Here is a 24,064-nt window from a genome sequence, read left to right on the forward strand (position 1 = left end):
ATAGATAAGAATGGTTGATCAACCAAGAGAGACTGATTTGTGAACAAGCATTGATAGATTATGTATTTCATGGGAGGTGGTAAGTTGGGATGCAAAACTAACTGACTAGTAATCTAGCAGGAATTCAACTCATGCCTAGAACTTACAGGGTAGGACAAATCGAGCACTTTAGAGTGGTCTAAACAGTGCCATAGGAATTCAGGGCAGAACAAAGCATTCCTAGCTGAAGTTTTGTTTTCACAGTGCTTTGTGGTACAGGTTACTATCTGTTATCCAAAATGCTTGGGACTAGAAGTGTTTCAGATTTTGGATTTTTTTTTTTATTTTGGAATATTTACATATAAATATTGGATATGGGGATGGGATCCAAGTCTAAACATGAAATTCATTTATTTCGTATATACCTATATGCATAGCTGTAAGGTAATTTTATACAATATTTTTAAAAATTTTGTGCCTGAAACAAAGTTTTGACTGCAACTTGTCACATGCCATCAGGTGTGGCATTTTCCATTTGTGACATCATGTCGGCACTCAAAAATTTCAAGTTTTGGAGCATTTCAGATTTTGGATTTTTGGATTAGGGATGTTCAACCTGTACCATTTGCATTCGAATCACAGCCCACATGGGCTCAGCAATGAAATTAAATTACATTTATTAATTTCATTAACAATTAAATGAAAATACATTTCTAGCTGTGCATGTGGTATACATTTTAATGATGTTGGGCCTCTTGCTGAGATGCTTTTGTGCCGTAAATAGCTTCAAGTATCGACAGATGATATCCACTGTATTTAGACATTGTGGAATGTTCATCATTAAGACTAAGGTGAGATTTCTGTGGTGTAAGGTGAAAAAGGTAATTTCCCTGCTTTAAAATAGGCATTCTGTATTCTCTGTAAATTTTTTAATACACTTTAGGATTTTTTCATAGGCATGGTGCCTTGTCACAAAGTAAGTAAATATTTATGAAACACCATTTATGTACTAACCTGTGCTAGATACTGAAGATTCAGAAAAGACTAACATATGATTCCTGCCTTCCAGAAGAGAACCCACAGCCTTCTGGGAATGTCAGAACACAAACAGATAATTAAAATTTGATATGATGCTTACTGTAATTCGAGTTATGGGAACATTGCAGAAGAAGCAACTAATATTTCCTAGAGGAGTTGGAAAAAACTTCACAGAAGCAATTATGCTTGGGTTTGTTCTTAAAGGATAAGGAGTTGTTTTCCAGAGGAGGAGGAGATAATTTCAGGCAGAAAGAACAGTAGGTAGAGGCCAGGCACGATGGCTCAACCTAGCACTCTGGGAGGCCAAGGCAGGGTGGTGGTGGTTGGTGGGGGCGTGGGGGTGGGATTGCTTGAGCTCAGGAGTTTCAGGACCCCTATTTCTACCAAAAATAGAAAAATTTAGCCGGTCATGGTGGCGTATGCCTATAGTCCCAGCTGCTTGGGAGGCTGAGGCAGCAGGATCACTTGAGCCCAGGAGTTTGAAGTTGCTGTGAGCTAGGCTGATGCCACGGCACTCTAGCCCGGGCAACAGAGTGAGACTCTGTCTCAAAAAAAAAGAACAGTAGGTAGAGAGGCACAGGAGCGACAAAATAGGATAATATGTTTAGGGAATGCTCGTGAAGTTCTCTATGGCTAGAAATAAGATTTTTTTTTATTTAGAAAGTCAACTTTGGAGTATGTGGAAAATGTGGTGAATGCAGACACCAGCAAATCTACTAATGAGTTATAGATACATAAAATTACTTATTTCTGGAAAAGCTGCACACATCCTATGGGCAAACAAAGCTGAGTCTTTTTGTCCATTTCTCACAAATAGTAAATGAGTTTGTGCTTCTGTTCCAGATCTAGCTCTTCTGTTATCCTTCTCTGCCCTCCCCTTGGATACTGACCTTGAGACTCTATGTGCTTACAAAGTTGTCACATCTGCCTTTCACAATTTAAACGTAGTTATCTGTTTTAGATGAATATGTATCTAAACTTTTTAAAAACTAAACAACTGCCATTTTTTTCCCAGGTCAATTTCTGCATTCTAGATAACTTTCTGACTCTATAATATTTCTGAAGATTCTACCAAGTATTAACACTGCAGAACATACAGAAGTATTTTATGAGTAACTTCTCATTTTAATCTGAACTTAAATTCAATCAAAACGAATAAAAAGCCACTTTGGAATCAAAATATTAACAAACTACCCCATCCCAACACTGGTTTAATAAAAAAAATTTATCTCTATAGAAGTTGGCACTTTGCATATGAAATTCGAAGTTGTCCCTTTCAAGCAAAAAAAAGAAATGTTAAAAACCAGGGTAGTCTTCCTAGGAAATCCCGTTAGTAATTGATTTCTTTACTAGCAATGGACTTTTTCATTAGTATTGGACATTTTTACACACTCTGAAAAGCTGTAGTTTACAGTTTGTAAAAATAATGTGTTTCTAGTTTGGCTTCAATATGCATACCACGTGCTGTGCATCACACAGGCAGTCCCTAAATGCAGATTTTATGCATTGGTTCAGTCAGTGTGTTTTTTACTTCCTACTATGTGCCAGGCTAGCTCTTTATTTGAAACACTATTAATTACAATAACTTCAGACATACCCAAATCCCAAATTCAAACAAATATTTTAGCTCATTCAACATTTGGGAATCTCTGCTTTTATAGAGATTTTAAAGAATTAAATTTGACTATAATTCATAGTTTTCAAGAAATTATATGTGAAGACTTAGAAAATAATTAGTTCTTTGTCACTTCTTTTCCTTAAACATATAATAACATGGATTTATAGTTTATTATATACTCATGTTATAAATGACAGTGGTCTAAGTCTTTTGTTCTGTGTTTCAAGCCCACAGAGCACAGGTGACACAACAGTATTGAGTTCTAACATTTTCCAATTTGAAGCTGTGCTTCTTTACTAACTTGTTAATGATACTCTTTTTGGATAAAGTTTCATTTTGGCTTCCTCGTTGTCTTAAAGTCCCACACCTTCAACAACCTGCGTTAAATACGTACTGAACTACTATCCTTCCTTTAGCTCCTAATACTGACTCTGGCTCACAGCTGGCTTCTAGGGCAATTTAACCACGTTATAGATTCACAATACATTTTGACATTAAAGAAAAACTTCCCTGTATCCAAAGTACGCACATGTTCATATAAAATTTAACCAAATCAATTTCACTTTCCATTTATGAAAGAACATAATAGACCCAGCATGAAGAAATCTGTATGATAGATTTTCCTGATATGAAAATCATAAGCAGTGTGATTTTCTGCTTCAGACAGCTGAGGTGGCGCTAGCTAATCTCAAGAACAAATATGAAAATGAAAAAGCAATGGTGACTGAAACCATGACGAAGCTTAGGAATGAACTGAAGGCTTTGAAAGAAGATGCTGCAACTTTCTCATCCCTGAGAGCAATGTTTGCAACAAGGTAACAGTTTTTTCTTCCTAAAGTTGGGTGTGATACATGGGGAAAAGACTTTAAAATTAACACATGCATCTTTGTGCATCTTGAGAGTATTTGGTTTGTCATCTACAATTGTAAAGCTTGGAGAAAATATATGAGATTCCACTCTGACAAAGCTAAAATAGAATCTTCCAGGCTGTTTTCCAGACACTCTCCTGGACACACTGCATCCAGCAATTCTCTTACATAAAAATATTTTTAAATTACTACAATAGATTTTTTTCCTAGAGCTTATGTGCCCAAAAGAATTAGACTCCCCAAAGGCTTTGAATAAGGAAAAAATCCCACTTCCTAAAATAGCCAAATATTATATTATCACCACTGAAATATATTTCTGTAGCTAAAGTACATAAAAGTATATAAAAATGCTTACCATTAATATTATGTGAGAAGATACCTTCATAATGAAGATTAATATTCATTTTATCAGCTAATTATTTAGGTTTAATATACTATGAATTAAATTATGACTTCTAAAATATATATATCACCAAATTCTTCACATTGCCCAACTAATTATACAAATATTAATTTTTACCTCTCCCTACCAGTACAATTATGAAACCCACTGTATTTTTTTAACTTGATGAGATTGGTAAGCCTATATTGATTCAAGTGTTTCAAAATCCTGAGATTTTCAATATATTGTTGAAATGCATTTTTTGCTATCACAATGCAGTGCCAAAAAAAAAATCCCCACCAATTATTAATATATATCTTCTATGATGCAAACTTGGTATAAAATTCACAAATAATAACTAGGGCTTTATTTGCAAATTTAGTAAATAACTTACATGTAAGTGTTTAAAGTATAAAAAAAAAGATCCTGGGCTTTATAGGATTCTCCCAGAATCTTTCTGGCTTTCTTTGTATATTAGGAGAGAAGAGGCTCAAGTTCATACTTTGCAATTGAATCTCTTGGAGCTGGCAGTAAGAAGACCAAGTGCCCCAGAGCCCGCAGGGTACAGAAGAACTGAAGGGAACTGGCTTCTGGGTCTCAAAGCACAGTGGCATTTGGGGAATAGAATGTGTTGATCTCTGGCCACTGTGGGGAGGTAGGATGAAAAATGAGAATGGGGCACAATGTCCCCCTCTTTGATGAAATAAATCAGGATTACATTTAGATTCAAGAAAACATAAATTTCCTCTTTGAGAAGGAAATAAAAATTGTAAAGGGAACTTTAAACTCTCAATCTGGCTTATATAGGAATTATTACCCCCAAATTGTCCATTTTCACATTTTTTTCAGTTATAGTAACTGCCTTACTCCATAGTGTTTTTAAAATATTGTTATCTGACTAATTAGGATAAATACAGGACCTTGAAATTCATGTTGTATTTACTAAGCTCTGATTTTTCTCATGATCTACATATCCCTACTGTGCTTCTTAACATTCAAGGTTAAAGAAATAGGGACCCACCAGAGTCTTAAGTTATTTCACTACAGAGCCTGTTTTTTCCCTTAAAATGCCCTAGGTTTGTGTTAATTTCAACATTTGTTCAATACCTTTTGTATAACTCCGTGAAGCCATTAACTATCTGCTGGTGCATGAAGAATATTTGTTATTAATATCTTAGTGGGTAAATAAACAGATAGAATGAGCTTTTCCTCCTCCCCACTTCTTCCTTCCAAATGTATATGCTCAGGTTTTACCTTTGGTGGAGAAAACAGATCACTTCCTGATACAGTACAAGTATGAAACGTGAATAAAGATGTTTCTGACAGCCTGCCATCTCTGCATCAACCCCTGTGCAAATCTTGGTTTTCTCTGACAACTCGTTGCTTTATCATTTGGTTGCAAAATCATTGGAAATATTGAATTTTGTAATTCAGGCAAATCTTCCATATTGAAAACAGTGGCAGGTACAATCTGAACTAAATTAAAACAAATCTATAAATATAGATAAGGAAATGTTTTCTTTATAAACATTGTTATTCTTTTGGATGCTATAGGTATAGGCTAAAACAAACATCACATTCTTCCAAAGGATACAATGTTATACAATGAAAGGAGTTATTGTAACACACTTGAGGTACTGTGGACATTATGTGAGACTTGACTATTCATTATTTTGGCACCACAGAGCAGCCCCCATAATAACTCTGTCCCTGGGGTTGAGAATGTCCCCATACGTACTTCATTGCATGGATGAATCATCAGTTATTGAACCTGCTCTACTGTTTGCAATTTTCCACTGTTACAGGTTATCTCCATTCTACTGCTAGGAAGACCAGTGTCCTAAGTATCTAAATTCCAGTCAACTTCATTACTTTTCAACTTAAATCCCAAATTCAGTTTCACCAAGATTTCCCCCTGACCACTTTTCTGTTTGGGTTCCAGATGTGATGAATATGTCACACAGTTGGATGAGATGCAGAGACAGTTAGCAGCTGCAGAGGACGAGAAGAAGACTCTAAACACTTTGTTACGAATGGCTATCCAGCAAAAACTCGCCCTGACCCAGAGGCTGGAGGACTTAGAGTTTGACCATGAGCAGTCCCGACGCAGCAAAGGCAAACTTGGAAAGAGCAAGATCGGCAGCCCTAAAGTAAGTGGGGAAGCATCAGTCACCGTGCCCACCATAGACACTTACCTCCTGCATAGTCAGGGCCCACAGACACCCAACATTCGGGTCAGCAGTGGCACTCAGAGGAAAAGGTATGCATGCAGCGATCTTCATAGTATGGTGCAGTGGCCAGATTTTAGTTGACTGCAAAAATTAATGTGCTCTTGTTGTGGAGGATGGAGGAGGGGAAGGAGAAGAAAAAATGGGAGCTGGTATATAAATGAGCTTTGCTAATGTTGGTCTTTCCAGATTGAAACCTTTTGATAATTATGTTTATTTAGTCCTTTCTATCCCTGCCCCATTCAGCCCCACCCTAATCATAATGTAATTTCCTTTCAAGTGCCTGTTAATATTTTTGCTACTTCTTATATGTGTAAATATGCCTCTCCCTTACTTCCTACCTAGAAATTGGTAGGTAAAGGTGGATATTAAGAACAAAGCTGTGTTCTACGTGGGTTATAATTTGAAAAGTCATTGAACCTCTGGAAATGGTGCTATTTACCAGCTTCTCTTTAATGGGGCAAAGATACGAAAATGTTCTCTTAGGGGAACTTTTGTCCATATAACCAAAACTGATGACTGGCTGAAAGGGGATGTCTATGTTTAGATAAAATGGAATGAAATACATGTAGTACTTTTCTTAAAAGTAGGTTTTTGTGCTTTTTGCTTTTTTGTTTGGCATGTGAATACTGCTCAGAGAAACCACTTACAAGGTTTTTAGTGGCTTGATTTTATGACCTTTTTCCAGAGTCTTGGCTGTTGAGTTACTTACCCTGTATTTTCAGTTAATGATAACATTTTTATTTTAGGAGCTTTCATTAAAGAATCAAATAATACATATATTTTCTATTTGCGGTTCAAACTGACTAACTGTAATAAATCTCTTTTCCAGTATCCAGAACAGTTTCCCAATAGGTTGTATCCTGATGTGGAAACTAAAAAAAATTAGCAAAAATCTTGATTTACATATTAAAAAAATTAAATGCCAATATAAATAATGTTGTCACTGGTGAGGCGTTGAAAGGTAATTAAAGTAAAACTTTTTTGTTTCCTATATGTATTTTTCTTGGATCTCCTGCAAGACAATTTTCACCTTCCCTTTGTGATCAGAGCCGTCCCAGGACTTCAGGGGCCTCCTACCTACAGAATTTATTAGGAGTCCCCCCTGATCCCACCTCCACAGAATCATTTCTTCTGAAGGGCCCCCCTTCCATGAATGAATTCATCCAAGGGCACCGGCTCAGCAAGGAAAAAAGGTTAACCGTGGCTCCACCAGGTAAACATTTTTTCCTTGGGTGCATGTGATGCAAATGACTAGTTGAATAGACAACTCTCCCCTTCTTTCCAGCCACTCACGCCCACTCATCTGCAGAGTCTTACTGTGATGATGTGTCCAGTCCTACAATTAAAGTGAAAACTCCTCTATACTTAAGAGTCCTATTTCCTCCTTTACACACAGCCAGACATCATTCCTTAGAAGTCTCCGGGACTCCCTTTTAACAGCCAAGGATGGAAAATGAGAGTTGGAAGGAATGGGATAGGTAAAGGGAAGTTAACAAGCACAATGCAGGACACACACCTGGATCCTATTTGCAATTTGGTACCTTGTGGCGATTCCCTCTTGGTCAGATTTTTTTCATTTCTCTCTTATCATTTTTAATGTAATTTCAATAAAGGGAACCATATTTAGCACAAGGCTGTTGGGCTAATTTCCTTTTGTAGTGACTCAGAATGTCTCCTCAATCACTCACTGTATAGAAAATAAAAGGAAAACCCTCTAAGATTTTCCTCCTCGGGAACATTTAGATCTTAGCATAATGTTCTGGTAGGTTGCAAGTCCTCATTGGTTTCTGCTTACCATCACGCTCACAGTTTACCTTAGCTTCACTGTTTTGCATTTTTCTTTTTTTTTTTTTCTTTCTTCTCTTTTGTTATTTTTCCTACAAAGAGGCCTAAATCAAAAATGTGACACATGGGAAATAAAGAAAATGTGACTTTTGGCAAATAAAAGATCATCCTTTTAAGGAATCCCTGCATGTTAAGTATAGGTCAAAGGTGGCAAACAGGAAGCCCATGAAACAAAATAAGCCCAAGGGCAGCTATTATTTGGCTATTGCAGAGAATGAAAAATTATAACAAATTCAAGTTAGTTATCAATAAATACTCAAGAGATTTCACATGAACTTCTATATTTCTGGCCTCTTTTGAAAGATTCTGAGTATCTGGCAGCCCTAGGGCTGCATTCATGCATGTCAACACCTGTTGGAGCTATGTAGTGGCTGCTGCTGTTAGATAGGGCAACCTTTGCACTTAGCCACAGTCCCCACTACTCCCTAATATTAGACCCAGCCTGCCGTACTCATTTCTGTTCTCTTCTGGCCACAACTGTAGCGTTTGAGTTGATCACTTTTGCTATAAATTTTTTTTTAATTTACTTCGATTTTACCTTAATTCCTTTTTGGAAACCTCAGCCTTTGGATCACTAATACTTTCCTTATCTGATTCATGTAATTAGCCTGTTGGTTGGGATGAAAAGATTTGGTATAGAAATTTACAGCACATGTTCAACATTGAGGAAATCGATAGTGATGAGTTGGAATGGCATAATAGCCAAAATGTACAGCTAAAAAATGAAAAAGGAACAACTACTCAGTGTGTTTACTTTCATAATTCATTTCCTTTTAAACCCCTTTTTGAAGCGTTCTGTGAATTACCAAAGTGGTCATGATTTATCAGGATACTTAACTTTGATAAAATGCACAAAAGTGTTCTTTTTAGTGTTCCAAATGGATTTAGTAGTACCATCTACTGGAACTTAGAAATAGGTATGATTAATAAATAACTCGTATGGTTTTTTAATTAAAAAGGTAACACATCAATAAGATTAAAAATTAAGAATAAATGTTATAACAATGATAACTTTTCATTTTTGTATGACTGGTTCTTGTCTACATGATACATGTATTTTATATCATTTTCATTACATTGTGGAAGCCATTAACATTATATATTTCAAGCTTTTCCCTGTTGCTACCTAGTCTTATTTTTATTTTTAAAGGGTATTGTATCATAGATTTCATTTCAGATGTTATTATCGCATTAATCACTACTTCCCCTCTTATTGTCCACTAAGGTATTTCATTATTTATTATGTCATACAGTACTGCTGGGAATATCCTCATGCATTCAACTTCTCCTCTCCTCATCTATTTGGTTTTTTTTTTCTCAAGAGTGAGATCATTGGGTTAAAAGTTGAACATCTTTATGTTTTTTGTTCCATTTTGATGTTACTGTCAAAAAGAGTATATCAATGTACTACTAAAAGCCCCACAAAACACTTTTCCCATTTTCACACATTCTGAATCTTTCTACCACTTTATACATACTGTTAGCATACATGAATGAGAGCCCCAGTATGTTGTCTTAAATTCTTCACTTTAAAATATCACAGAAAATGTCATTGACCTTAGAAATGATTACTATGTACAAAATTAGAGCTATAAGTAATGTGGAATTCAGAATCATTACTAGGCCAGAAGATCACTTTAACAACTTAGCGTATTGATAACTTTAACAATTCTTGTCATTTATTTGAAGTTAAAATATAAAAGGAAAAGAAGTAAAGCTGTTATTATAGGCTGAGGAATTTTTGATTATACATCATGGAATCAACCAGATTAATTCTTAATAAATTCTTATCAGATCAATCTAGCAACATTTTCTAAAGGTCTTGGTTAAATGAATTATTATAGAATTGACTTGAGTACCCCCATCAAACAAAACAAACTGTAGCTTCTAAAGATATCTCCAATATTGACAATGTATATTATTTTTCCCTGGCTGAAACTATATAAGGTAAGACATATTAAACATTATTTATGATGCTTTCACTGTATAAAATGTTTTCATTAAGCTTTGAGAGAGGAAAAATATGCCATATATAACCAATCCTACGTTCTATGCAAGAAATATCTCAAACCCATGGGAAATAGCAGATTTTATAAGTATTTCTTATTCATGAGTTTAATATAAATTATTGACTATTATAAAATTTGCTAGATGATAACAATATACATTAATCATTTTTAAAGGTCAATTCCCCTGTTAATTTATCAGAATGTTCTGGATAAGCATTGTTTATTGTATATTAAAAATATATCTTTTTAGGTGATTTTAATTATTTTAATAAGCAGATATGAGTATTATTTTTCTATTGAGGAGCACTGAAGTAATTATATCAATAAAAATGAAATTAGTTTACTTTGCTTTTTATTCTTTGGTTGAGGAATTGAGGGAGATACAAATCTCATTTAAAAATGTAAGACACAGGACATAAAATGTCCTTTACCCTGTGTAAGAGGTACCTTCAAATAGATTTCATTTCTGTGAGCTAGTGAGCAGAAAACCCCACCTTCTTAAAGGTACAATTTCTCAATTCCGGAGAATCAACTCTAGGGTGGGGCATTGATTGTCAACAGTAGTAAAATGTTTTGTATTAATTGATTACTACACGGTACTGATTTGCTACATAAACACAACTGTTTTAGGAGAAAATTCTGGCCTGTGTCTCTGACTTTGGCTCAGCTTCTGCTACCTCAGCTCCTAATTCTGGTTTCTGGCCATGGCTTGTTGACTTTCATGTTCTTCACTTTATCCTTATCCCGGCACACAAGCGCCAGTGCCCTTCCACGTGCCCGTCTTAGATTTTACAGCCTCAATTACCAGCTAATCTGAGAAGTGCCTGCCAGCTTTGATGAATTTGAATCCAAAAGGGACCCTGTTGTCATCCAGGAATTTGTAATCAGGCAGCAGATTGTATATCTTCATAAAATCATCAGTTATTTTGTAGCCAACATTTTCTCCTGATGCCTTAACCACCTAGGCCTGTATCATCATCATCGCCACCATCAGCAGCAGCAGCAGCAGCAGCATCATCGTACCATTTAATCAATAATTAAATAAGTCTACCAGAATATGTAAAAGGACTCCATGCAATTCACAGACAAGAGATGTCATTTCTGTAGTAAAGACCTGCCTGCAGCATTTTTACAAGACAAATAAGAAATTTCAAACTTGAAAAAGCAAGTCTGAACTTTCTTCTTGGAGTAGCAGCCTAAGCAATTTGTTCTTTACACTGGTTTCCATGTAGGAGAGTTTCCTCTAGGGTACGTTGTTTCCGCATATCGTTTCAGTCCTCTCCCTCCCTCTGTTCCTCCTTCCTTTCTTCTGCACCCCCCTGCCCCCCCATGCTGTGTCTGAACTAGGGTGACAGAACGGGATTGTTTTGAAATCTGAAAAGTTTCCTGTGATATTTTAGATTTTACCAATTTTTAAAGCAGTTAACAGAAATGTATTAACCTTAGACACATAATTAATTACCCCTTTAGATATGTAGGCAACAATACACACAAACATGTTCATACTGAAAATTGCTTTTATGCTTCACTACATTCAAACAAGTAAACGTTTGTTTGCCTGTTTGTTGTACTGCGAAGCCTATATTCCTAAGCTTGTACCAAAATCACACTTCTTTCATTAACCCCTTTGCTCATGGACTCATTCATCAAAATGTAACAATTTTGTGAACACCTACTATGTGTCAGGCACTTTTCTTAGCTCTCGGTATACAATGATATTCAAATAAACTCATAGTCTAGTAGGGGAGGTAGGTAGGCAAATAAGTAATGATGTTACTAGTAGATGTTCCTAGAATAAACAAAGGAGTTAGAGAGGTTAGGAACATCCTCCAGAAGAGATGTGAGGCTGGCCATGGAGGATCACTAGACCTTTATAGGCTGGAGGTAGGGGTGCAGGTGTGGGTGGCGAGAAGAGGAGGCCAGCTTGTGCAGATGCCCTGAGCTGAGGCCTACAGCCTGGAGCAGGCCTTGGAAGTGGTGGCAAGTGTGGCTGGAAGGGTGGACAGGGACCTGAAGACAGAGGGCCAGGCTACTGAGGGCAGACTTTACCATGGGCGTAGCTAACAGTTGTAAGACCTGGATTAAATTTTCATTATATAAAATCACCCCGGGCAGGGCATGGTGGCTCACACCTGTAATCCTAGCACTCTGAGAGGCCAAGGGGGGAGGATGGCTTGAGCTCAGGAGTTCGGGACCAGCCTGAGCAAGAGTGAGACCCATCTGTACTAAAAATAGAAAAATCAGCTGGGCATCACAGTGCGCATCGGTAGTCCCAGCTATTCGGGAGGCTGAGGCAGGAGGATCCCTTGAGCCCAGGAGTTGGAGGTTGCAGTGAGCTATGATGACACCACTGCCCTCTACCCCAGGGGAACAGAGTGAGACTCTGTACTGAACCTCCCTCTCATTCCTCGCTTCAAAAAATTAAAAATTAAAAAAAATAAAATCACCTGAGAGCATGGTAGAGAATGGGTTAGATATGGATAACACCTGAGATAAAGAAACAGTTACAGAGACTTCGGAAATATGCAGATGAGAGGCCGTGGAGACGGAAATCAAAACTGTGAGGAACGTGAATGTTTCCACGTGTCTGCAGCTGGAGTCCAACTATATATTTCATAACCCAGCCTGTCTGCGTACGCACAACCTGCTCTTACTGCCTGTGCTCCCTCATCCTCTGAAGTTCTGTATGTGAAAGGAGCTCAGTGGATGCTGTTAGAACTTACTTCCTGAACTAATGGCCTCAGCATTTTGTTATTTATAAATTATATTTTTTTCCTATAGAGGATTTTCTATTTATGTGTGTTCCACCTCTCCATGTCACTATATTTTCTTTTTCTACAGAATTCAGTTCTTGAAATAGGAGTGAACAGTAGTCTATGAAAACCTGTAACCTTTTAAGCATATATTTTCTTTTAACGTAATTTCCACAGAGTTCTTCCCTGTAGAGGAAGACCTGGGCGCTGCCTGATGCTAGAGCATGCTGTCTTTTTTTTTCTTTTTTTGAGACAGAGTCTTGCTGTGTGGCCTGGGCTAGAGTGCCGTGGCATTAGGCTAGCTCCCAGCAACCTCAAACTCCTGGGCTCAAGCAATCCTCCTGCCTCAGCCTCCCAAGTAGCTGGGACTACAGGCATGCGCCACCATGCCCAGTTAATTTTTTCTATATATTTTTAGTTGTCCAGATAATTTGTTTCTATTTTTAGAAGAGACAGTGTCTCACTCTTGCTCAGGCTGATCTCGAACTCCTGAGCTCAAACGATCCACCCTCCTCGGCCTCCCAGAGTGTTAGGATTACAGGCGTGAGCCACCACGCCCGGCCACATGCTGTCTTTAGTTTGGAATCTGCCAAAACAAAAGTTAATTCAAAAATATTAATTTGCAAAATTATCAATCATGTGTTAAAAAATACATTTCTATATCTTGCCCCAATGAGATATGTAATTAGAAATTGGTTCAGATTTCCAAATTTTAGTGAATCATGCTTGCTGCAAGAGTCTTTTTAGTTCTTTGTCTGGGATAGTCATGGTGTATTTTACAGTGGAAATGTACAACACCCCCAAATTTCTTTTCATTTCTTTCAGTATGTCTTCAGGTGCTAATTTCATTTTTAGGACATCTTTTAGTATAGAATGATCTCGAATTGGAATGTGCAATGTTAAGGATGTCATCTGAAAGAGTTGTCTCTTTATCAGATTCTGTTTGTCACTGTGATGACAGACACCTAACTGAAAACTGAAAAATACGGGAATTTGTCTGATTTTTTTCCAAATAGCTCTGCATTTGCTTTGTTTAGATTACATACTGAATTTCCTCAAATTTAGCTGAATGTTTGGACTTTTTTATCCAGAGAACTAATTTCATATCAAAATATTTTAGAATTCTGAGATTTTCCCCCCTTTCTTATTTTCTCCTGCAAAAGTTTACGCTATGTGTATCACGTATACCAGCTTTACCATCACATACGTACATATGGTAACGTTATGAAGTGTTTTCTGATCCCTGCCTCCACTAGGTGAAATTAGCCACTTCTTCCCCTAGGACCCACTGCAGACAGCACAGGCAGAGACTTTGTTGTATTAATAAAAAATACGTTTTCTGTATATTTGGGAATGTGTGTGTGCGTGTATGTGTGTGTGTGAATATGCATCTATCTACCTGAATATAACCTATTCAGTTATTCATTCAGTCAGTTGTTTATTCTCTATTGTGTGTCCATAATAAAATCTGATTCCCCTATGAGTCTGTAAGCTCCTTGTAGGCAGAGACCTTGCCTCCTTGGTCTTAGAATCCCCAGTTCTTGCATAATATCTGGCACATAGTAGGCCTTCAATTTGTTGGATAAGAGATAATTGGTCCAAATTTTCCATAGTATCTCAAAATAACCAAGTTTATTGTGGTTTGTCATCTATTTGTGTAGTTCTTCTGATGTTTAGAATTATAAATAGAGTAGTTCAGATATGGTGGGGGTTTTGGGGGGGGTTTTTTTTTTTTTTTTTTTTTTTTTTTTGAGACAGAGTCTCACTTTGTTGCCCAGGCTAGAGTGAGTGCCATGGCGTCAGCCTAGCTCACAGCAACCTCAAACTCCTGGGCTCAAGCGATCCTCCTGTCTCAGCCTCCCGAGTAGCTGGGACTACAGGCATGCACCACCATGCCCGGCTAATTTTTTCTATATATATTTTTAGCTGTCCATATAATTTCTTTCTATTTTTAGTAGAGATGGGGTCTCGCTCTTGCTCAGGCTGGTCTCGAACTCCTGAGCTCAAACGATCCGCCCACCTCGGCCTCCCAGAGTGCTAGGATTACAGGCGTGAGCCACCGCGCCCGGCCTGGGGGGGGTTTTTTGTTTGTTTGTTTGTTTGTTTTGAGACACAGTCTCACTCTGTTGCCTAGGCTAAAGTGCCGTGGCGTCAGCCTAGCTGACAGCAACCTCAAACTCCTGGGCTCAAGTGATCCTCCTGCCTCAGCCTCCCAAGTAGCTGGGACTACAGGCATGCGCCACCATGCCCAGCTAATTTTTTCCATATATTTTTAGTTGTCCTGCTAATTTCTTTCTTTTTTTTTTTTTTTTTTTTTTTTTTTTTTTTTTTTTTTAGTAGAGACAGGGTCTCACTCTTGCTCAGGCTGGTCTCAAACTCCTGAGCTCAAACGATCCGCCTGCCTCGGCCTCCCAGGGTGCTAGGATTACAGGCGCGAGCCACCGCGCCCGGCCCAGATATGGTTTAATATAGGTGATGTAGTAAAATCTGTATAACAATTGCATTTGGAAATTTTCCAAGTCAGTTATTCACTTCTCTTATTATTTAAGCCAGCAAGCATGTGTTTCATCTTGAAATTTCTTTATTTGGTTGCCTTAATAAAGACGTGCCTAAAATTCAAGGCAAAGATAAGAAAATACCCGTTTTAGAGGGCAAAATTTATGAATCCATGTAGTACAGAGTAGAATGTTACATATAAATAAATATATAGGCTTTTCAAACTTTTATTTTTATTCCTTTTTTTATAATTTTTAAGTATATCATATTTTTCAATAGGTGATAATGGCTCAAAATTTTAAAAGTACAAAAGGTTTTACAAGAGAAAGTAGATCTCTGCCACAACTGTGCCTATCCAACTTTTGTATCCTCCCAGAAACATTCTATACATATATAAGCAAATGCATATAAATATATACATACATAAAAACAAATATGCATTTTATACATGTATTAACAATAACATTGGCACAACCACAAACATTGCTATGCATGCTGTTTTTTTTACATAATACATCTTAGCTCTTTTATGTCAGTTCATCTTTTTGTTTCTTTTTAATCAGAAGAAGTTATGGAGAGGAAGGAAGACATGCTTCTACCCTTTAAGAAAGCTTGAAATGTTTCCATGTGTACAACAGAAATATTTCTTGCCAAATGATAAAATGACAGCTACAGGAAGGTTTCACCTTCTAGACCAGAGTTATCCAATAAAAATTTAATATGAGCTACATATGTAATTTTATTTTATTTTATTTATTTTAATTTTTTTTGAGATAGAGTCTTGTTCTGTTGCCCGGGCTAGAGTACTGTGGTGTCAGCTCAGCTCACAGCAACCTCAAACTCCTGGGCTCAAGCAATCCTCCTGCCTCAGCCTCCCGAGTAGCTGGAACTACGGGCATGCACCACCATGCCCGGCTAATTTTTTCTATATAGAGTTTTAGTTGTCCATATAATTTCTTTCTATTTTTAGTAGAGACGGGGTCTCGCTCTTGCTCAGGCTGGTCTCAAACTCCTGACCTTGAGCGATCCTCCCGCCTCGGCCTCCCAGAGTGCTAGGATTATAGGCGTGAGCCACTGCGCCTGGCCCAGTAATTTTAAATTCTCTAGTAACCACATTAGAAAAAGTACAAAGAGACCAGGCACAGTGGCTCATGCCTATAATCCTAGCACTTTAGGAGGTCAAGGCAAGGCCAGGAGTTCAAGATCAGCCTGGGAGCATAGCAAGACCTTGTCTCTAGAAAAAATATTTAAAAATTAGCTCGGTGTGGTGGCACGTGCCTGTAGTCCCAGTTACTCAGGAGCCTGAGGCAGAAGGATCACTTTAGCCCAGGAGTTGGAAGTTGCAGTCAATTATGATGCCACGGCACTCTAGCCCAGGCAAAAGAATGAAACCCTGTCGCCAAAAAAAAAAAAAAAAAAAAAACAGAAAGAGTAAAAAGAAACAGGTGAATTTAATTTAATAATATATTTTGATACAATATATTCATAATGTTATTTCAACATCCAATCCATAGAAGCAATTATTAATGAAATATTTTACATTCTGTAAATTTTCTGTAAATTGAAATTTAGTATATGAGTATATTATGCAGGTACTTACAGCACATCTTGATTTGAACTATCCACATTTCAGTTACTCAATAGTCACATTTGGCTACTGCGAATTGATTGAGCTTTGTCACTGATTGGTGGCAATGCTCTTTTAAATAGATACATGTTAAATGTTTATACCTGTATACTCTTTGTCATACATCTCTTTTATCTATTTTTTTTTTTTTGAGATGGGGTCTTGCTATGTTGCCCAGGCTGGACTCAAAGTCCTGGGCTCAAGGAATCCTCCTACCTCAGCCTCTCGAGTAGCTGGGACTACAGGCACACGCCACCATGCCTGACTCATCTCATTTATTTGTTACTAGACATCCTTATCAGCACAAGAACTTAATTACTATTGTTCAGGTATATCCTAACAAAATATATTGCTTAAATATTCTTAAAATAATAAAACAACTTAGTACTTTTCAAATTGGTATAATCGACTTGTAAAAGACCATGTTTCTTATTTTAAGTAGGCAGTGACTTGAAAATGGTTAAAATGCATCCTGCCAGTTTTAAATGGCTGAATTTAATGACACCCATATGTAGATTGAAAACATAAAAAAATTTCAAGGTAAGTTTCATGTGTTTTCCTTCTTCCCAGTATAAGAGAGAAAAAAAGGCAATACTGAGTAAACCATTCCATGCTACAAATGGAACCGGTCAACAAATAATGCAATGATTAATGGAACATCTGATAACCACAGTTCTAGCAGCATTTTTATTTTGTTTTATTTTTGTTTTTGTTTACCACTCCCTCCTCCGTCAGGTATTCCTTTCTAGAAATTGCATTTTCTTAAAGGATTCCATATTCAAAACCTGAGCATTGTAAGCAAAATAAGCTATGATGAAAGGATGGAATTCTTTGATTACTTAAGAGATCAACATGAAAATCAACTCTGTAGCAGAGATGTGCATATTATATTAGATCATATTTTTCAATCCATATTGATTATATTAGTACTATGTAATTTTATTTTATTTATTTTATTTTTTTTGAGACAGAGTCTCGCTTTGTTGCCCGGGCTAGAGTGAGTGCCGTGGCGTCAGTCTAGCTCACAGCAACCTCAAACTCCTGGGCTTAAGCGATCCTACTGCCTCAGCCTCCCGAGTAGCTGGGACTACAGGCATGCGCCACCATGCCCGGCTAATTTTTTGTATATATATATTTTAGTTGTCCATATAATTTCTTTCTATTTTTAGTAGAGACGGGGTCTCGCTCTTGCTCAGGCTGGTCTCGAACTCCTGACCTCGAGCGATCCACCCGCCTCGGCCTCCCAGAGTGCTAGGATTACAGGCGTGAGCCACCGCGCCCGGCCTAGTACTATGTAATTTTAAAGTCTTTTAAGTTTTATTAAACTCATGGAAATTGAAAATCCCTTTAAATCCTTAAGGAAAAAAACTACAGTCTTTCTCTAATATATTCATTAAGTGAAATTAAAAATACTTATTCGATATTCTTAATTGTTACATATTCAGGGCAAAAGTGATTAGGTCATACTTGTGTCCAACCAAGTCCACTCACATAGTGCTGAAGGTGGCTGTGTCGGGAAGGGTACAGAGGAGGAACAGGTGGGCTGAGACATTCCAGGCAATAGCTATCTTCCTTTCCTGACCCTGCCCAAATCCCAAATGCATGTTTCTGGCTCTCTAAAAAATATTCACAGGCAGATACAGAACCCAAAAGAGACACTTCTAGGGTTAGATTTTTTTTTGTTGGGTTTTTTGTTTTGTTTTGTTTTGTTTTGTTTTTTTGAGACAGAGTCTCACTCTGTTGCCTGGGCTAGGTGCTGTGGCATCAGCCTAGCTCACAGCAACCTCAAACTCCTGAGCTCAAGTGATCCTTCTGCCGCAGCCTCCAGAGTAGCTGGGACTACAGGCATGCACCACCATGTCCGGCTAATTTTTTCTATTTTTAGTTGTGCAGCTAATTTCTTTCTATTTTTAATAGACACAGGGGTCTTGCTCTTGCTCAGGCTGGTCTCGAACTCCTGAGCTCAAGCAATCCTCCCACCTCAGCCTCCCAGAGTGCTAGGATTACAGACGTGAGCCACCACGCCCGGCCTCTAGGGTAGTTTCTAAATCATAGATCCTCCTTCAGACTTACTGAAGTGATCAGCTTCCACCCAATAATAAAAAACTAGTCCAGATGCAGGCTAAAACCATTGCACGTTTTATCCCATCACCTTCTACCTGTGCGTGCTTTCCACCCTCAAGACAGAGAACAACCTTTATCCTACCAACCTACAATCACTTACCTACAGCACCTAATCCTTAGCTTCTTTGGTACCTATTGTGTCACGGAGTTGGGTACTTGTACAGCAGTCTGTCTTTCATATTGCCCTGCCTTCATATCGCAAAGCCCTGCATGCGAAGGAGAGTTCCGGTGGCCAGCTGGGGCCACGTGTTCCAGGGGAAGACGGCCAGGTTTTCTATGCTATACTCACACAGGTACTATTTAATCCCATCTGCTGGCACTATTCTGTTGTATTCTACTATTTGCCTTCACTGTAACTACGTAACAACCTCTACCAAAACAAACCCTCTGATTATAAAGCATTATCTGAGATGTTGTAAATAATAACATATAATATATTAAGAGGAAGCCACAATAGGTACCCAATAGGGAAGCCAATCTCTAGGTTAACCAGCGGGACAGAAATCTCTGTCCATCTATCCTCATATGTGTACAGGAGCGCCTGCCCTGAGGTAATCCCGAAGGGGCTCTCCCAGCTCTGACACTTTCTGATTCTATGAACTAAACTTACTCTCTCCATGATTGGGCCTGGAGTTCATTGTATGAAATCCATGTTTCTAAATAGATAATATTAAAATATCTCAGCACCATATAGTATAGTTTCCAAAAAAGGGGATTTTTTTTTCTAAGAAAAAGGAAAATTCTCATTATCTAATATATAAAACAAACATCTTTGACAGTTTAAAGTATTTATGTGTTATGAACTGACTATCCAAGGCAGGAAAGAGCAGTGTTTCCAAGTTCTCGCTGAATCCTTGGGGAGTGCTAACACTTTTATTTCTTTCTCAAAACAGATGGGATTCTCAATATCTAAAAGTATACTGATATTATTACTCTGGATATGGGACCACTGATTAATTCAGGAATGTTGCTTTGGTGCCCATCAACATAACAGCCCACCAGACTCCTCTGGGGCATTACAGACAGTTTGGAGAATGGGCCTTTCTATTTTTTTATTTTGAGACAGAGTCTAGCTCTGTTGCCCAGGCTAGAGTGCCGTGGTGTCAGCCTAGCTCACAGCAACCTCAAACTCCTGGGCTCAACCGATCCTTCTGCCTCAGCCTCCCGAGTAGCTGGGACCACAGGCATTCGCAACCATGCCCGGCTAATTTGTCCTATATATATATATTTTTTTAGCTGTCTATATAATTTCTTTCTATTTTTTTAGTAGAGACTGGGGTCTCACTCTTGCTCAGGCTGGTCTCGAACTCCTGAGCTCAAACGATCCACCCGCCTCGGCCTCCGAGAGTGCTAGGATTACAGGCGTGAGCCACCGCGCCCGGCCGAGAATGGGCCTTTCTACATGCTAAACCTGGATTCAGGGGCTCTGCTGAGCTCTGAGAGAGTTGAGCAGGGTCTGAAGGAGTCTGAGCCCTGGCTGTGAGCATAGCTTAAATGATGTGTAGTTATAATGCTCACAGAAGGCCATGCTTGCCACTTCCCACTTTCATTTTAGATGATGTAGTAAAAATGTAGTTCCGTAGCATTTACACCTAGACAACTTAAAGTGACTTAGTCATTAAACTTGTACAGCTCAGCAACCAGCAGACATTCACGGTGCACTATATCCATTATAGGGCAATGGAGCATCCCTGCCACCCCCTGGGATTCCTCTTCCAGGATCTGTGTTCCTTCCTCCACACACTCACCTCTTTAGTCATCTGTTGATCTTGTTCAGTTTTCCTGGCTGTTTCCTCAGTGTATTACGCCTGAAAGGTATGAGAGGAAAAAGGAAAAACACAACTCAAAATGTTTGACTTTCTTTCTTTCTTTGTTTACTTTAAAAAATGCAAAGTCATAAACATGTCATATAGCCATTAAATTCATTGTCCTTTAATTGTCACCTCTCAGCCAAAAATAGTCATTGATATACTCTCAATATCACAAATAATGTTTTTGTGAGCTGTACATGTAAAAGCCAAGTTTGTTTTGACTTCAGTCATTACTGGACTCTATAGATTTTCTTCTTTTCTGGCATGTAGATTATTCACTCCACTTCAGTGTGCCCAGTCCAAGGTCAGATCTCCTTCTGAGGGACCCCTTCTGGAGCTGGCCTCCCATGTAATTGCACGAGTCAGTGAATGTTCTAAGGAGATGAACTAGATTAGGTTGCCACTCTTAAAATAATTATTTAAAAGAAACAATTATAATTTCAAAAATTTGCATTTAAAGATTCATAAGAAAATATGTACATTTGTTTTGCAGGATAATGGTCTAGATCAGGACTGTCATTTTAAACCTATTTTTAGTGGATGTAAAGATTGGGATTTTTTTAATTGGAGGAGATATATTTTCCTCTTGTTAAGGACTTTTTTTGCTGCTCTGATGTTGACCATCTAGTCCATTTTTTTGCTCAAAACTTAGCCTTTCCTCCCAATTCTTCATTGTACTTAAGATTGTGTCTTACAACAAGTAGAAAAATCTGTCCATGATTAGCTTGGATCTTAAGAACTAAAATTAGAAATTTAGAGCAGGAAGAGGTACCATTTGCTTCTGGCCACGTGGTACCCAGGTCCCTGGCGCAGATACCTCAATATGAGTATGCTGCTTGGTTAATCAGAAATACCTGTTTCTGGCTTTCCAGACAGTTCCGGCTTTACCTCTATTCATAGGATCCTTTAAAAAAACTAGTGCTATAGCCCTTTACTCTAAGTAGGTATTTATGGAATAAGCCATATGTAATGACATTAGAATCAGTTAAACATAAATGTTTTTCTCTTTTTATGCACTACTTGACATCAAAAGCAAAAAGAGGTAAGTTGGCTATAAACCCGTAGGTGAGCCTTATTTTCCTTAATAGATTTATTCCTGAATATCTTTGCTTCAGTTAAATTTCTATGAATCAAATACTTTTACATTGGGAAGCTTGTCATTGTAAATCCTTATTCTTTTCTTTGAAAAATGAATAAGCACCTTCTGTAAAGTTGGATTGTAAAAATATCTAGTATTTAAACGTACTGCTTTTTCTTTAGCCAAATTTTACTTGTGGTTTAATTTGCTCGTGAGGACGTAGGGCATTTTGAAACACTTGGTTTAGTTTTGAGGTTTCTGAATTGTTTCCCCCCGAAGTGTGGATTACATGTTGTAAGTATTTCTTCTTTTCTTAAAAATGAAAAAAAAAAAAAAAAAAAAAAAAACAAGCCAAGAAACCGCTGACATTGGTAAAAGTCTATAATTTTCAGATTCATCAATTTACAGAAGAAGAATTACCTGGACCTCTCAGAATATTTTCTAGTGCGATTTTTTTGAAATGATAAAAAAAAAATGAAGCAAATATTAAATAAGAATATCAAACACATTTCATTGAGTGGTGTCATATATTTTTCTCCTTTAAGATCTATTTTTACAATTGACCTTTTTAGTGTGTTGTTGGTTGTAGTTTGTTTAACTTATTTCTCTTTTGTTTCTTTTGATGATGAATAAATTCTGGCATTTCTAAGGTATAGCTGGTCTTCATTAGATACGTGCTGTTATTGACTTTGCTTAGCAAGAACAGACCACCATACCAACTTGAGTTATCTCTGTGCCAGCTGGCATTGCTTTCCAGAAGGTCATTTCTAAACAAAAGGTTATTTTTTAAAAGGTTTTTCATTGGTGTAAGAATCTGGCAGCAAAATGTACTTTTACCTCTTGGTGCCACTGTATTTAATTCTCCTCACCCCTTTTATCCTCCTTGTCTTTCTTATCACAGGCTGTTGATAGCACGTGTTGATAGCATGGTTTAATTGTAAGTTGTTCAGGAGAAAGTTGACTATCCCTCAGGGCATTTTTATGTTTCTCCTTTGCAAGATTGGAAGTAAAATAGATTTTTCTGTGGATATTGCTTTGTTTTATCAGCTAGTCATATAATATTCATCAGGACAACAAATGGAAAGCTGGGTGAAAGTTTTTGTCTAATCTATAATCACTGAAAAGTCTAAAAATCCTCCCTCTCTACCTCTTAGCAAGTCATGCTCCGATTCTACATCGTTGAAGACAATTTTAATGCTTGTCACTGAAGTGTGATAAACTATATGCAGTTGTCATTTATGTGAAGGCAGAGCCAGATGCTTTTAAAGATTTGTCACCAGGTCTTATTTTTGCATTGTCTATATTGAAATATTTTAACATGTTTCAACAATTCTGTCTTTTTGTCCTTTGGAAACCTTTAACAAATAATGATTGTTTCTGGCTATCAAGGACATAAACATATAATGGAGTTTGTTGTGTTAAAACACTGATATAAATATAAGTCTGAAGTGTCTGGTGATATAAATTAGCAGATTATATTCCTGAGACGTCACCAATTACGCTATTGTCTTACCTGTGGGTACTTTCAGAGAAACGAGTGTATTAACAGGACATATGATATTTTTGGCAAAAAGGGATAAGATAGCCAATTCTATGTGTTTGATTATAAAATGCTAAAAGTTGTTTACAGCTGTCCACTTTTACTAGTGTCAAAGTACTGTTAAATTCATCATTAGATTTTTGAAAATATTTCAGCTTTTCCTATTGTTAATATTTATGTAAATGCTTCTATCTTATGTTATTATTTTTCTTTATGTAATGTTTCTATCTGAAATTCTTATTTTTTCCTAAATTCTCTACTCACTATGTCTGTTTTTTCAGTTTATGTGTTTAAGAATTCATAGGACTACTTAAATGTTCAAGTTGTTACTACAAGGAAAATGTATTTTGATGTTTCTTTCTGTTAACATTTTTGTTAATTTCACTAACACACTATTACTCATTGTGTAGATTTAGTGAGGAATAATTTAGTATTAATGATATTTGACACATCTTAAATAATGGTACTTTAAAACTTGTTTTTAAGATGCACACATATAATTGTAATTTGATATATGATTATCAAAGAATAATTGATCATCTAATATCACTAAATTAACTTTAAAAGCTTTGTCAAATAGTATGTCTTTCTTATCCCTTTCTTTAAGTGAATTGATCAAAAATGGCATTCGTAAAGTGCTAATAAAGAAACAAATCCAAGGATA

The 24,064-nt window shown here is 37.2% G+C and overlaps 1 protein-coding gene across 19 annotated transcripts in view; it reads left to right on the forward strand.

The window, feature by feature from the left end:
• The window catches only part of BICD1 (BICD cargo adaptor 1), a 222,538-nt gene that overhangs the window by 176,232 nt on the left and 22,242 nt on the right, over nucleotides 1–24,064 (forward strand). For 6 of the 19 annotated variants that reach the window (XM_069491391.1, XM_069491390.1, XM_069491393.1 and 3 more), the window contains 2 exons: nucleotides 3,299–3,450; nucleotides 5,829–6,036. In XM_069491391.1, coding sequence (XP_069347492.1) covers nucleotides 3,299–3,450; nucleotides 5,829–6,036 — 360 coding nt within the window. Of the gene's footprint in view, nucleotides 1–3,298; nucleotides 3,451–5,828; nucleotides 6,199–7,136; nucleotides 9,084–21,815; nucleotides 21,825–23,014; nucleotides 24,001–24,064 lie in introns of those variants that run through there. The other 13 variants (XM_069491383.1, XM_069491381.1, XM_069491385.1 and 10 more) reach the window with 8 other exon arrangements.

This window comes from Eulemur rufifrons, chromosome 16 (genome assembly GCF_041146395.1).
Source record: "Eulemur rufifrons isolate Redbay chromosome 16, OSU_ERuf_1, whole genome shotgun sequence".
Classification (NCBI taxonomy): domain Eukaryota; kingdom Metazoa; phylum Chordata; class Mammalia; order Primates; family Lemuridae; genus Eulemur; species Eulemur rufifrons.